At 41.1% G+C, this 16,788-nt stretch overlaps 1 protein-coding gene across 3 annotated transcripts in view; it reads left to right on the forward strand.

Moving 5' to 3' along the window:
* Positions 1-16,788, forward strand: part of LOC123960804 (probable E3 ubiquitin-protein ligase HERC2) — a 313,987-nt gene that overhangs the window by 79,453 nt on the left and 217,746 nt on the right. For all 3 annotated transcript variants that reach the window (XM_046035766.1, XM_046035765.1, XM_046035764.1), the window contains one exon: positions 7,040-7,152. In XM_046035766.1, coding sequence (XP_045891722.1) covers positions 7,040-7,152 — 113 coding nt within the window. The remainder of the gene's footprint in view (positions 1-7,039; positions 7,153-16,788) is intronic.

The raw sequence follows: 16,788 nt of genomic DNA on the forward strand, positions 1-16,788 counted from the left end.
GAATAGTGGATAAAAATGTACTCTCTATAAGCATGTAATGTACACCAATTATGTTAATTTGCAGTGTTGCAGATGGCTCAGTGTTGATTGCAGCTTTAGGATCAGGAGAGGCAGTCTAAAATTTGAATGTCGGAGTCACATGACACTCATTACTGCACAACCTCAACCAAATATCCCTTTGTCACTTGTCATCCATCTGTGCTGACTGTCTTTGACAGATAAGACTACGCAGAACTCTAGGCAGCTAAAGAGCTGCACAACAGGCAGCAGAGAAACCCTATCCCTAGTTTTAATTGGCAGTACAGTAAGTTGAATGTAGGGTGTGTTCTCAAGACAATGAGTAATATGAGCAATAAGTCATCTAAAATGGCAGTGATTAGGAAATAGAAAAAAAAGAGGATAATGTCCTAATGCAGGATTATATGGTCTTATAATCGCACAATAAATACACAATACATGCTGAATAATGACAGTAAATAGGAGCATTGAGACGTGCGCTTTTCATTTTCCTTTTGTCAGTCTACCTCATCGGGATATGGATAGCTATCCACCCCTAGCATGCTTACTCCAGGGGTAGGAGAATCCCCTCCAAATGCCAGTCCTTTATGGGAACTGTGACATTTGAAGTGTGCCAAGGTGTGCCGTGTGTTAGGAAAGCATGTGCAGTCAGCTGTAAATTCATCATCGTCATCAGCCACAATGTTCTTTGTTCCGGCTATTAAGGCGATCAGTTTAGCCCCCTGTTTTTTGTTAGACCATGCTAAAGTGAACCCATGCTGATGTCCAAATGAATGGACTTCCTTCATAAAGCTGTGGCCATTGAACTCTGGAGACAGAATATAGCCTTAAGTCCTTCAACCTTTGAGGCAGGGGGTTCCTGCCAGGCCTGATTCCTGTTTAGTGAATAAGTGGGGTAATTATGGTGCGGTTGGAGCCGTGCAGCAAATGTCACCAGCAGATAAACAGTAGGAGCAACCCTTCTGTAAAGGCCTGATTTATCCACCCTGGACCTCCTGTAGCCTGCAGATGAATTAGGAGCACTTGGGTGTAAAAAACCCCCCAAACTAGCTTCTCTCGATTTCACTGGTGTTAAAGGATGCATATAATTGGAGAAACAGTAGTTAGCAGATAAGGCCCCGGGTGAAATCTTACTTTGTCGCACACCAAATCTCTCATGCTGGCCGAAAAGGCAGCTGCTAGTTTGATGTGTGGACGCATGAATAATATGCTGTGACATAGAGATATTACTGCAACATATATAAAACTTAACTTCTCTATCCCTGAACTACTAATGGAAACTGTAGGTATAAAACAATCTCTCACCTTTACGGTTTTATGTGTTGCTATTAGGGAGTGTGGATCTTAAACTTCTCCATTCCAAGTCCCCTCCTCTTATTATCTCTGATTGGTGGATGAAACCACATCCATTGCACTCCATTAAAGAGTGCCCACTCACGCGTGACTGCAGGGCGGCCTTTATAACATCATGAGCCTGGGGAAATGGGAGAGCCAGCGAGTGTCATTTCATTACCTGCTGAAATGGATGCCCCTGTATCTCCTCCTTGATTAGCTTTGTCTCGAATAACAATGATAGCTTTAAGTGTGTCTAATTGAGGCTGGGCTCGCCCTCCCTTTCTGTGTGAAAGTGCTTACTCATTTTGTCTGTCCTTTTAATAATTACATTATCATTTTACGCCCCTGCCGGTTCCTTGGGAAGTGGGCTGGCGCTTGTGTTGAAGTGAAAGCTCATTATTGGAGCTGAATTATGTGCAGTTTATTGATCCCCATGGTGGATTATGGTGCTCTAAGTTAGTCTAGACAGAATAGTTAGCCAGATGACAGAGAGGAAACATAGAGGCCCCAGGGGAAAGATCCCTGGGCTCAGTTAGCAATTAATGCCTGCCAGGTAATGGAATTTAAGTTTACACTAAATCCACCAATGCCTTGACATTTGAAGTGCCTTATAAAAAAACATTAGCCTAATTAGACGGTCGAGAGCAGGTTGCATTCTTTTACAGTTTCTCTCTCCCACACTTTTTACTTTTCCTTCATCTTCTCATCTCATACAAGCACACAAATGCACTTCTGTGACTAGCCCATTCCAATACTCTAATTGCTTTACACCAAAGATTCACATTGGGAAATAGTGTATGGTGGTGCATTTTAGATATGTGTTTTCCTCTTTTGATCGGCCTGGAGCAAGTTTGAGACAGGCTTTGCTAATCTCCATTTTAGGCCGGGTGAGGGTGTGGGGGAAAGGCCAGAGTGCTGAGTAAGAAGCCAAGCAAGACATTTATCTCTATAAAGCTGAGGGCTCGTTTTAAGGCTATCCATCATTATCTTGATGAACATGCCACATTACCAATGAAATCGCATCTCCGCCATCCAAGGCCAGCAGCGGTTTGTCCTTTGGTGGACTTGTGAGGACCCCAGTCACATGAGGAGTGAAGGGGTGGAGAGTGTGTGTCTTTACACATCAGGGTTAGGACTAGGTATTACTTGAAAATTTTCAATACTGAAAAATTACCTGAAATGACCTGAATTGCGTTGATCCTTTTTGGCATCTTACTTAAGAAATATAAACTTGATTTTCTATAAAGCTGTATTTTCGTTTGACAAAAGAAGCCAAAGTTGAAGTTTAAACTGTGGCCTAAAAGCAAACACCCAAGAACAGTAGTCTAAGATTGGCACGTATTTTGATTCAATTTGGGATCTGATTGAAGATTAAGTAATCAAGAACACAAATCTGACCAGAAAACTGAGTCAGGCTGACAATTTTTTATAATTCTTGCTACATGCACATTTTGGTTAGTAAAGCAATTTCAATTTCCTCCTCCTGTGTGTGTGTGTGTGTGGGGTTGTCTGGAAAAAGAGTTGTTCAGTTACTTTTATACAAAGTAAAATTATTTACATGTGTTGGTATTCAGGACACACAAAGACACATACACACACTGTATTGGGGCAGACTGCCAGTTGCTAAACTCCACTTTGAAGGATGGCCTTAATGAAAAATACTGGATAGTCAGGCAGTGTGCTGCACCTGTTAAAGCAGCCTTGCACATCCTGGGAGCGAGACAGGGAGCCAACAATTTTACCCCATAATGGGGCCAATATCTAGCTCAAAGCCTCTCTGTGCCTTTTGTGTGGTTTACCGTGTCCTTGGCTCATAAGCCTTGATAATGTTAGTAAATACAAACAGGGGCATGGATAAACTGGGCTGTAATCCACAGTACCTCTAGATGGAAGTGGAAGGGAACGATACGGGGGAGAGGAGAGAGAAGCGGCTGATTAGACAGGTTTTACTGCTCCTCTGCCGACCTAGAAAAACACAGCAGCCCTGACCTTGCATAGCAGTGCCCTTATATATCTAATGATCTCTGAGTACCTTAATGATACAATGTGTTCTCTCTCCCACTTTTTCCCTCCATTTTTGCTTATCCTCCTTTCATGCCTTTCTCCCCCCTATTCTCTCTTTTAGCACAAGCTTGTGCACACGCACGCTGGTCCACACACGCACGCAAAGTACACAGCCTTGAAAAACCCAGTCAGCAGTTTGGGCTAGGAGTCTAGCAAATGAGCTGTCCTATTGAAATAGAAAGGAGAGTGCTCTGTGCTGCAGAAAATGCTGCTATAGCAAGCCTTACAGAAGAGGGACAGAGGGAAAATTACTTGTTCGGACAAAGAAACATGAGAATGTCCTTTCACTACAAATGTACCAATTTACATTTAGACGGAGCAGATTACATCCATTACTTCTTCTTTTTTTTCCCCCTCTTTTTTTACCACAACCATATCTCATCTTATTATCTTTCATAAAACACCACTAAGTGCTGTAAGAGAGAGAGACAACCTCCAACCTCCAATTCAGTAAATGTATTTTTCATTGATTCAGCGTTCTTTTCTCTCCTCCTAGGTACTCCATTGGTTTGAACACTCTCCTAGTGTGGTTGGACTCCTGCAGTTTAATGGCGGCTGGACTGTTATACGGCTCAGCTCCATTGCATCAAAGATGACTAACCAACCACTGTACAGTTTTATATTCCTAAAGCGGGGTGCTGAATACCGTGTGATAGCCTCCTATCGCACCAAGAGATGTGTATTTTTTAGACATGATGGGTCTTGGCTGATTGGTTGGACTCAGTGATCAAGCAGTCTGATACATCACAATCTGCAAACTTTAAAACAAACAAAAAAAGTCTTCATTAAGCTTTAGAGTTACCCGGCCATTTTGTCAATGTGTAGAAAACAACTTACACTGGCTTAAGTCATTCATTCTTGCGTCTAATTCCTTCTCTTTGGCCACTTAAAACACAAACCTCCATTTGGTCCTGGTATTTCCCTTTCTCGCACTATCCGCCCACAGTAATTAAGATTCCATTCTGCTCTGAATAGGAATGTTAAGATGGAGGGTTATCACTGGGCTTCTGTAGGCTCACCCAATGAAACACCTATAGTGACTGCTCCGATTTACCCAATAGGGGTCCCTTCTTCCCCCCTCGAGATCCCTCTCCCCCTCATGGCCGTCTTGTTGTGTGGTCTCCTCTCTTTAGTTCTCCCATTACTCTGTATGTGAAGGCCTGGGAGGAGGGCGGCATGGGAGGAGTGGGGTGGTTGCAGAGGAGGGCTTCTGTCCCTGGATGAGTGAGTGTGGATAAGAAGTTGTTTGAATTCATAATTGTGCTCTTGTGAAGGGGGAGATTTGTAAAGCAAGGCTGGGTTCATTGTGTGGCAGTGCGAGTCCGGTGGAGGGTGCGAGCTGCTCAAAGCTAATGTAATCTACGCTATTAGAGAGGGTTAATTAGCTGCTGAACTGGAGCCTGAAGAGCATGCAGAGAAGGAGAGACACATAGAGAGACCCAGAGAGAGAGAGAGGAAGGCGGGCAATAGGGATAGAGAGGTCTTCAGGGAGTCATTAGAGACTGCTTGTTGTAATACAGCCACAGTCAATAAGGCTACTCCTCTGAGGAGTACAAGACAGGCAAAGAGGGGTAGACTTTCACACCATGACAAATATCTGGATGTCAGCAGCTCTGCCACTGGACACAAGTTGGGAAACCAGAGACAAATTTTATGGCTTTATTTTTTTTATTGTCTCCCGCGCTTCATCTCGTTATACAACCCTGTGTTGTAAAATGTGAAATAAATAAATCAACCTTGTAAGTGCATGTTTTTTTTTTTTTACCGCCAACATGCGTTGTAGATGGATCAGTTATCCATTAAAATTTACTTAATATAACATAGTCTTCCAAATATAAAACATAATTTGATAATCAGGGACTTCAACGCTACTTTTACAACTGATTCCAATTTACCTCAAAGTTTCTCTCGAAAGTCATTCTTGGTTTCTGTAAATACAAAAAACTTCTAAGCCAATGGTACTTTTTTCTTTTCTTTCAACCTCTCAGTGCAGCATCATAAGGTGTGCCTTCCTGTTAGCACCAACTCTGTGATAAACTCCAGTATTAGATCAAACTAGGTGTGAAACTACAGTGATTTCAAACTGTAGCTTTGTGTAGCTGTTCATTTTCTTTTCACAGCAAATTACACTGGAGAAAAAAACCCAGAATTCAAGTCCAAACACATCTGAATATCTGAAACACCTAAATAGGCCTTGACATACTGAAAGACATAACATGACAACAGAATATGATGTTGACATGTTTTACCTCGAATTACCTCAGTTACACACTGGACATTTCAACACAGCTCTATTGTGGTTATTCTTTCAGTGACTCAAAATGGCTACCAGGTCTCATATGGTCTTGTTTGAATGTTCTCTAGTTGAGTGATGACCCTGCAACTTTAGGTAATTGTGGTTGTGAAAACATTTTTCAGCACAGTGGTGTCATATTCCACATTAACACAGTAGCTCTCAGGCTTTTAAATACCGTTCTACACTTTAGTGGAACGAAGCAATTCCGAAAGTGGTTTGAAACTCTACCTAAATCATTGCAAACATTTCTTTGAATAACAATTTCAAAACATACTGCTTTGTTCTTGAACCTGCCTTGAGCATGTTAATAGTTTGCATTGTAGTGCACAATAAGCTATAATCTGTCCATCATATATATCTTCATTACCTATCATACTCACCGCCACTGCTCTGCTGCAAAAAGGCCTGCATGACTTTCTACTCAGTGTTTTTCTTTTTTTCAATTTTTTATTATCCTTTACTTTCTTATGCAGGTGGAAATTCTAAGTTTAAGTAGCCCAAGTGAAACCCTGCTGGAACCCTGCTAGCAGTCTATTTGTATTTATCACTGTGTCCTCTAGTAGTCCATCCTATGCTGGGTCTCTTGTCGCTCTGAGCAAAACTTCACTTAAGATGGGTAGTTAGTGCCTGTTCCCTTGGCGTTTTAATGCAGATTAATTACTTTCCTTGGACCAAGCAATCCATTTTTGTTTGTTTGTGGATGTTTTTAGCTTTCTCTTGACCTTGAGGTGAAGAAAGAGAGAAAGAAAGTGAGAGAGAAAGGAAAAAAAAGCCCTCCACAGTAGACTTATACCCTCAATTTAATAGCCGAGTGAGGTGTTTCTCCAGCATCATCAGATCAATGGAGAGTAAATAGCCCACACTTCTTGTTTCACAGTGCAGTATTGATCTTTTCCTCAGCCTCGGCTTCCCTTTCCCCGGCATCTCGTGTCTTTCAACCCCTGGGACTGTGCTGATTGCCATAGATTGGACAAGCTAACAAGCGCATGATGAGGAACCAGGCTTTCTTTTCTTCTCATAGGCTGTTTCATTTTTTCTTTGTGGCACTGGCATGAACACACACAAACAGACAGACAGACATACACACAGGGACTTAAAAACATCAGATCTACACAGCTCAGCGCCATAAAGGAGTATGCTCTTTCTTTCTTGTTCCCTCTGTTGTTCACGTTGTTCTGTCTTCATCTACACTGAGAGGATCTACTGTAGCTGTGCCTGTCTTTGGGATGTTTGCCAGGCTGATGGAGTATACCAGCTTAACTACAGAGCAACTTAGTGATACAGTGTGTTTCGTCACCTCACTGGGAACTTTATTTTTTTTTCCAGCTGGCACCACGTTTGTTCCAGAGTCTTCCATCATCTCTGAAAATATCTCAAGTGGCCTGCGGAGAGCGACACACTCTGTTTGCGCTGGAGGACGGCAGTGTGGCGGCATGTGGGTAAGTTCAGTGTCAAACGCAGCAGACAGTTTGCCGAAGTCCAGACCTGAGGGGAATAGGAGGAGAGATGAGGAGGCACACCCTTCCCGCCCCATCCCCACCCCCCACACCAATATTAATGCATAGGCAAATTAGGGTCAGGGGAAAGATCGAAGGGTTGCGTGCGTGTGTGTGGAGTACATTGACAAGAAATCACTGGGTATTTAAACTTTACCTTCTCTGCACTTGTGTGTGGAGATGCATATGTTTGCAAGTGTTTGTGCACACACATGCTTGTGTTTGCGTGTCTCTTCATTTCTGCTCGGCATGCAAAGTTGTAATAAATCTTGTTGAGTGTGGGTGAGAGAGCTGCATGTGCTGCCTGGTGGCTCAGGATCAATATGAAGTATGTTTATTGAATCGAGTAGTTGTGTTTGTGGAGAAGGGGAATAAACCAGCTGGAATCAGTGATCAGATGTGCTTTTAGGGCTCATTACCAGGCTGTTGGTCACATTGATCTGCTTTTAAACAGCCCTCTGGATTGGACAAGCATAAGCTTGAACGCAGCCAACATGATACACTTTAATATTTCAGCATTGTGTTTGATCATCTGCTTAGTATTTCAAAGATTAACTTATTTTCCTCCACAAACTTTAATTTACTTTTCACTTCTTTTTATTTAGCTGCATATATGTGTTTGTGTTACTGAAATTAGCTTAATTTACTCTGATACTGATAATAGGCTAATATATTCTGGATTTGAATGCTATTTTGTGAGTTGAGCAATCCTCTGAAGAGTATTTAGCCCATGTGACCTAAAAATTCTCAAGACTCAGGATAATAATAAGGTGTAATAATAATTAGGTGTTAAGAAAATTAGTATAATATTTTCTATAGTTAATTTATATTTCATAATGGGGAATTGTAGTACAGCTGTCATAAAGTCACAAATTCCTTAAAATTAAGTCAGACAATACATTGACTGAAATGACATGAAAGTGACATGAGACTTATATTTGACCACCAGCAATATAAAGACCCATATAAATACTAAATGAAATAAAGTAAAACGTAAATGGAACACGTATAGCTATGGTTTAGTGTTGATTCATAGTATTTGGGTTTTTAAAGATGAGTTGTTGAGTGTTGTCTTTCACTCAAGGAAATTGAAATATATTCAAATATGGCTTGAAGGAGGACTTAGGTTGAGTTGAAATATCCTTGTCAGGCCTGGCCATAAAATTATGATATTTAAATTTTTTCTGACACCTTTAGTTTGTGTTCACTCTTCACTATTTAAAATGATACCTCCATAAAGTTCTCACTAGCTAAATCCCTGTTACCTGTCCCTATTTCTGGTCCCTTCACACCCAGTCACCCTTATCCCCAGCTGACCCACCCACCCACACAAAGGCTTGCAAGCATACATATATCTCTTCCCCATTCCTCTCTCTCTTCTTGGCTCCCTGTGTTTGCATGTGATATTTTAGGCGACTCTAGGAGGGATGACAGTTCTAACTAGGCCTATTAGGTAACCCTCAGGGTGCCCTCAGCACTGATTTGAGCACCATTAATTTTCTATTATGGAGTGCTAAAGATGTGCCCCTGCACAGTCATTCACCTGGCTTATTGAGTCTTGCACACACCAATTGTGGACTTTTCCAGGGCAGTGTTGCTGAAGGTTTAGTGCGACCCCTCTGGGGAGCTAATTTATTATTTGCAGATATTGATCTGGCAGGGTAGGCCAGCCAAGCCGTGGCCGATGTTGACTCTGCTCTGGCCTGTGGCGACTTTAACCCTTTTCAGACTGAAGTAGACACACACTAGATGGATGGTCAGTGGCTGTTAGAGCACCGCTATTAGTAGTTGTTTCAATTTCTTAGCTTGTAAAATGGTTCGTTTTTCTGAAATGAGGAACCGGTGGAAGTAATTTGCAATAAGGAGAAGATAGATTTTATCTGTCTACAGACCTTGTTTTTTCTTAGCAAACGGACAAATAAGCAGGCACACATGCCTGAGTGCTCATACACACACACACGCACACACACGCACACACACACACACGCACACTGTCTGGCTTGTCCAAGGGAAATAAAATCACAGTTAAGAGGAAGGAAAACAAATTTAGAAGGTCAGACAAAACATTTATCAAGCTGTGTGTCTGGTGGGTAAATAGCAGAGGGACAGTAAAGGGCATGACACTGAAACCACCAGATAACCACAGCAGATCATCACACAGTCTCAAGATTCACTGCCGAAAACAGATATTTCTCAGAGGGTTGCCTTCAGAGCATTTGCTAATATTCTTTCTCCTGTATTGCTGTTTTATTTTGAACGTAAAACTCAGTTATAACAGCATACACTCATGTGACCAAAATGAAAGTAATCATGGTGAACGAGAGAAAAGAGAGACACACTTCATAGACAACTTTGATTAAATGTAGCAGTGGAGATTAAGTGTAGGAGTGGGGGAAAATAATGCATATACCCAACATTAAACGGCGAACATTTTTTCCCGAGACTGGACTAAAAAGTGACAAATAAGTTGCATTTCTGTACATTCTGTTGTAGTTTTCTTGTTGCACACAAGACCAGATTAGTCTTAATTTAAATGACGACCATATGTTGAAAATACCAAACTTGAAAAAGTAGAATTTGCCATGATGCAAAAGCTAAAAAGCTTCCCTAAACTGAGACAAATAACCTGCATCAGACTTCTTATTGTAACTCTACAATTACAGACAGATAGCTATTTTTTGCAGGCTAATAACAAGAATGACAGACTTAATATCCACTTTACAGACACACGCACACACACACACACACACACACACACACACACACATACTCATACTGTATGAACTTGGTCTCCAGCACTTGTATTACTCAACACACACACACATTTACGCCCAGGGACCAATAAGTTGCTTCCCTCAGGCCTCCTCAAGGACCTGCTACAACCTCAGACTCGGCTTGGCTGTCCCAGCCCTAATTGGTATTTAATGCTCTCACTGAACCTCAGAGGTCAAACAGCAGTGTGTGTGTGTGTGTGTGTGTGTGTGTTAGTGTTTGTATAATGGTGCTGAGCCAAGTGTGTCACAGGAGGTATTACCAAGAAAGGGCAGAGAGAAAAGCTACAGATAGCACAAGTATGGCGATGTCCTGTGATGACTGCTGGGTAGCCTGAATAGAGGGTGAATGATGATAGATGTCCAGAGAGGAATTATGGAGGATAATAGACCACCATCTTCCTTTATACTGGTTGTTATGATAGCATTTTACCTGATCTTTATGGTCTAGAACATAAAATAAAGGTCGGGAAATTTCCCAGGGATGAATGTGCCTCCAACCAATCCAAATTTGTCCATACTCCCTCTGTAAAGACGATTTCATGGTTGAATGGTCTTGTTGAATTTGGCGTAGCCTCAGAAGTTGGCTTATATTCATCTTCCATATTCATGTGAGTCACTGAAACTGAGGTGGAGGTCGGAGAGAAGACATCTCTGATGAGGAAACATGGTGGAGTGGATTTTCCACTGTTTTGCTGCGTAGTCTCTGCTAATGCTGTTATGAAAGAGTGGGCATTCCGCCCATGGAGCCCTGACGGGGAAGACAGAGGGAGGAAGCCACCTCATGCTCTCTTTGTCTCGTTCCATGCCACTTCCAAAACTCAATTGTCTGCCCACTGCCAGTGACCACAGTCTGTGGAGACGCTCCTTGCATCTGTCTACACTCCGGGAGAGAAAGAAAAGAAAGAACGATTGAAAATAAAGATTGGGGGGGGGGGATACGTGAAATATGGGCCAAATAAGATATTTCCCTTTTTTGATGTCTCTGGCATATCATTCAGTGTCTCATCTACCAGATCAGGCTGTTATGAATAAAACAGCATAGGGTGGGGTTGCCTTTTTATGCTGTCTTTAAATATGTAATTATCAGACTTGATCTGCTCTCAGCTGTACGAGAGAAGTCCAGCATCTGGACAAGTCCAGACTGATTGAATATGAAGAGGCACGCCTTGATTGAACATAAAGAAAGTGTGAAATTCCTTATCCAGCTTTGTTTACTAAAAATGGTACATGCTCTCTTGGTTTATCATGAATGATGCATTTTTTCATTGGATTTACATCCATTACAGAGCTTTGGAACCTGTGCCATTACAAATTGCTCTATATGTAAAAAGAGTAAATGTGGTTCTAAAGCAACACAGTTGTCAATAAGCATCAAGCAGCCGCCGCTGACGTGCCTGCTGTCTCATCAGTAATCAGGCCAATCTGTTTTAGCAGAAAATGGCCATACACGGCGCAGCATTGATGGAAATGTCTCATTTCAACTTCATGGTGTCTTGAGAAGGCAAAGCAAATCAGCAAATGTTCATGAATTTGACAGCAGAAGCGTGGAAATTCTATGACAACTAGTTGGATTCGGTGAGCTGAGTGCCAGCACTTTGCATTAAGTTACACTAAGCACTAATTGGATGCTACCTGGCTCTACATCACTAGGAGCTCTGAACAGGATCAGGGTCTGGCTCTGACTAACAGCAAGCTCTCTGGTGCTGCTGGCTGATTACCCTTAGCAAAGGGAAAACCGAAACGATGATGAGAAAAAAATCCCTTCTCTTCTCTTGCACAAGCCCTTGGCCCTATTGGCACTGTGCTAGCTTTTTGATTTTTCCTGATGTCCCTGAAATTGATTTTCAGCCATGATTGCATCGCCTCTCTGAGGATAATCAAAGATTTTGAATAATTGCTGCAGTATGACTGTACAGTGGGGAAAAACGAGAATAGTGGCTACTTCGCCTTGCTGTCATCTACAGAATAATTTTAGCTGAGCACTACAGTATGACTTCACAACATACCTCTCAAATGGTTCCCAGTTGTAAGCATGACACCATTTGTTGTATTGCACATGCCTAATAAAATCCTGCCTAGATTTGATAATGACAAAACATACCATGATGTCATAGCTTCGGACATCTGTGTTTTGTCACTGAAAGCTATTATTCAGGTAGTTGATATTTAATCATTCATTATTGTTCTTTTGGATTTTTGCTAAACTCTTAGAATACTCTTATTCTGGATGATTAATACACAGTTGAATCAACCATGGAAAGACAAACTTGATGTCCTCTGAACCCCTACTATACAAGCTTGGCAACACATCAGCTCTCAGTTACATTTTCCCTGCATAATCTTGCTGTCATCGATTTTAAAAACATCCTGTGGAAGTTGTTTTGTGCTGTTGCTCCTGGCTGCCTCGTATAAGAGAGACATCACCGTCTTGGAGCCACCCTTTTATGCCACAGTGAAAGATGGTCTCTCGTTTAACGCGGGAATGTAACCAGTGTTTGCAAGGGGAGAAATAGATTGATTAGAGGGCGAAAGAAGATTAATACGCTGCACAGGGCAGTTATGACACCCATTGTTTCACACATGCCCTGCAGAGGTGTGCCTCCCAAAATGCATCATTGTGTAAAATATTGACCTAAAGCATATCATTACTCTCTTTCTTGTATGTGCTTGCTTTGCTCTCAGAAGGTGGCTTCTAAACAGTAATAAACTGCTCTCACCTATTTGTCGAGAAAGTGCACCGGCTGCTTCAACAAAGCCAAAAGGAGCAACTTGTGAGAGAGAGAGTGTGTGTGTGTGTGTATTGTGTTATTTATATATATATATATATAAACACAATACACAAGTTGTGTTGTGCTGTTGTAGTGCTGTCAAACATAACTCAAAATCCTCTCATGTGCCGAGAGAGATGAATCAGGAACACTAGAAACAGGTGGACAGAATAACCTTTAGCTGTGGCTGACACTACTCAGTACGGTATAGCTGCGTTTCGACCAAAGGAACTATACCCCGGAACTAGGAACCTTTGAAGGAACTCACTGTTTTTCCACTGGAGAGACCAGGTTCTAAATTTAGTTTTAGGGTCTATATTTTGACCCCCGAAAACGTCCCTGCTCGGGGATTGTACTTTCTGAAAGTACCGGGTACTTTGGGGGGGGGACTTGCCTTGCTGTGAAATTGTGAATGGGCGAGTAGAGGCTACTGGTTTTTCCTGGAGAATGTCCGGTTATTTTCCACTGCTGCTCCTCTCTTTTCCACCTTTGTTTGCAAACCAATAAATCAGAGATGGGGACTCGAGTTACAGACTCGGACTCGAGTGCGCATTAAGTCGCTCACACAGTGACTTGAGACTCGACTTGAGACTCATCCTCAAAAGACTTCAGACTCGACTCGGACTCGAGTTGCGGGACTCGTGAACAATGTTAATTTTTTTAGGAAACTTCTGATGAGCGTGTTGTTATTCCCTCCCTCCGTTACCTATAATCTGCTTACGTAACACGTAGCATCTGCTGCGCACGGCCGCACGGAAGAAAGGACAACAAACACCGGCAGCTGCTGCGCCATTCTTCATAAACTTTGTCTTTAAAGCTTCATACAACAAGGCCCTAACAAAGAAACGATGAACGCAAATATGTGGTGAGTAGACATGTTTAACTCAGTATTGGCCATCTAACGTTAGCTTGGTTCTTGCTTCAGCTACGTCCTACGAGAGGTTTACGCCGACTGTCGTTCGTTATGAAAAGATGAATGAGCGTTTGTTTACTTGCCAAACTTGTGGTAGTCGATTAACGTAAATAGGATGTCCCGCTGGCTGCTATCACGTTAATTATTACCGTTGGCTGGAAAGAGGTTACAGGTTTATTGTTGATCATGTAGCCTTACGGTTTTATTTAGTTAGAATGTTACACCAGTTTGAGAATGGGGGATGTGTTGACCTACAGTAGTTTAAGCTGTCATTAACTGCATTGCACATAATGGTTGTGCTCTGTAAGTTAAAAACAGGTTACAGCTTTATTCTTGACCATGTATCTTTACAGTTTTATTTAGTTAACTTTACACTGGGTTTGAAAATCAACAGGGTTTGTTGAGCAGTAGTTTATAAGCTTATAATAAGTCATTAATTGTAGACACATTGTACATTAGGCTGCATGGTTGTGCTCTGTAAGTTAAAAACAGACAGGTTTATTGTTGATTATGCAACGTCACAGTTTTATTTAGTTAATGTTACACTGGATTTAAGAGTCTGGGGAGTGTTTTGACTTACAGTATTTATAAATAAAGTTACATACACTGACATACTTGTGTATGTTGCTCTGCCTGCTCAAGCATACTTTGTTTAAAAGTAAGTGAAGGGAAATAAAGATAGACGGACCATTGGTAGAATATTGGAAACTATTGCTATTGTTGTAATGGATTAGGGATGGCATTTGGGCTTTTAATAAAAAAAGGGAAGTCACAGCACAAGAAAATAAAACAGTTACAATCTCTACAAATTACTATACAATTTTAAGGTATTTTAATTATAACAAACAATTGGATTAAACTACCATATTCACCATCAAGCACTTTTGGATGCTGTCATGGATGGGAAAATAATGCTTTGCACAAGAGAAATCTTTCACGCAAAATGTTTTAAGTGCTAATGGCATTTTTGTATGAAGAGTGAAGTGTATTCCAATTAGTCAAATGGCAAAGCTTGATGTTATCTGAAATTAGCTTTCATGTGAGATTTTCTACCCTTGTTTTTCTGTTACTAGCTGGAGGCATGGCTTTGTTCCCCTTTCTATTTAATTTGCTGCCAACCTGTTTTATTTATTTCTGTGGTTGCAGAAATTGTCTTTTGACCTTGATGATTACAAAAAGTAAGTGAATTGAAAAGGCATCGATACCCAGAAATAAGTGGGCTGGTGAACAAGGTTATTCATCTTCCTACCTTGATCCAGTTTCAGTTTTTGCAGTGGTCAGATTTTAGTTCCCGCTTTGCTTTTTTCATTATCTTAAGAGGGCAGAGGAGAGCTTTTTGCCAGCGACCTTATAAACTTCCATTTCCAATTCAGTACACCAGCACATACATTGCACCATCTGCAATAGAGACATGCCCCCTCTCATCACACAGACACACACTTAAAGGCAACCTCCATAACTTGCTAAAATTGACCATTTAGTACTAGTCGCTGCATTTTAGACTCCAATAACTCTCAACTGTCAATTTGTTTGTGAATTCATAACTGTGTTTTTGGAAATAATTTATTAAAGTTAAAGAATGTGATGTTACCTTTTCGTTCATGGGCAGAGAAACCCTGGATTTGCCACTTATTTTTTATTTATTTATAAATTTTTTGGGCTCTTGAAGAATTATTGGATTTTCTTTTGAAAAAGCAAAATGACTTCTGTTGTAAAGAACATTATCAAATGTGACCAGGATCATCTGATGATGTAATAAAGTTGCTGTTCATACTAACTTAAAAAAGCATGCAACCATGCATATGTACCAGTATTGTTTTCTAAAGCACTCCACTATACAAATATAATAAGGACAATATATAAATTAAAAGGATAACGGATTCTAGTTTACAGATATGTCTCATCCTCTTTCCTCTCTGCCTCACAATCTTCTGCTCTTTCTCTCAATCTCTTCCTCCCTCTCACTCTCCCAATGCGTGTACACACACACACACACACACACACACACACACACACACACACACACACACACACACACACACACATAATAGCCATATCACTTTGGACACCTGTAAAATATGGAAGTAATGATGTCTACAGTGGATGAATGGCTGAATGAACCTGCAATAGGGCTATATAGTACAATGTTCACCTTGGGGTCAGTCATTCGATTCAGGCGCCGCTATAGTGATCAGAAATAATTTCCATCTAATGGTGGAGTAGAAGAGAAGCAACCCGGTGAAAGGGACCTCAATGGTCCCTGGGCTCTTGGTTTCCTTCGTAATACAGAATAAACCATTTAACTCACAACTGCTTCCTATACCTGCTGCTGTAGTGATCACATCCCTAGGAGTGAATTTAGCGGTGGTGGTGGCTTTGCTTATGAGTAAATGTGCCTCAAAAACAGAGTTTTTCTTGTGCTTTTGATCGTGGTGACAGATCATTCAGTCGTGTTTACGGCCGTACTGCACCTCTTTCTTTCTCTATTGTACTGTTGGCAACCATTTCTGGCTGCTGGAGAAGAGTGTTTTATTATTCCAGCAACTGAACAGACATGTCAACACTTTAAGATGACTCTCTGCAGTGGACTCATGGAAACCTGTAAAAAGATTTTGCTGTCATATCACATTCCCCACAGTTCTTATACAGTTTGTTCCCTATCTGTCACACCACTGTTCATGTATCACTGGCAACACAGTCCACTCATCCAACACATTCGGTTGACAAAAAATATCACATTGTTTTCCTTCAGAAATTTAAGAAGTAATACACAGTGGATACGAAATTGGATTTGCGAGCTTTTCACATAGTGTTGAATATAAATTATATATATATATATATATATATATTTTTTTTTTTTTTATTATTCATTTATGTTTGTAACTGATAATAATTGACAGTATATTTAAGGTAAGAGATTACAAAATAAAACATTGTTACTTGTGTCTTCTGTAAACTGTACTGTGTTAAATGTGTGAAAAGCAAGGTGGATGAAAGAGATGTATGGGGGCTGTAGAGTGAGCTATAAAGGAGAAGCTGATTTGGGCTCTCCAGTGTTTCAGTGTTTTCTTGTCTGCCCTTTCAAGCTTAGAGAGGCCCGGTGGGGGCTGGAGTGTGTGAGGCT

Source organism: Micropterus dolomieu, linkage group LG21, assembly GCF_021292245.1.
Source record: "Micropterus dolomieu isolate WLL.071019.BEF.003 ecotype Adirondacks linkage group LG21, ASM2129224v1, whole genome shotgun sequence".
Lineage (NCBI taxonomy): Eukaryota > Metazoa > Chordata > Actinopteri > Centrarchiformes > Centrarchidae > Micropterus > Micropterus dolomieu.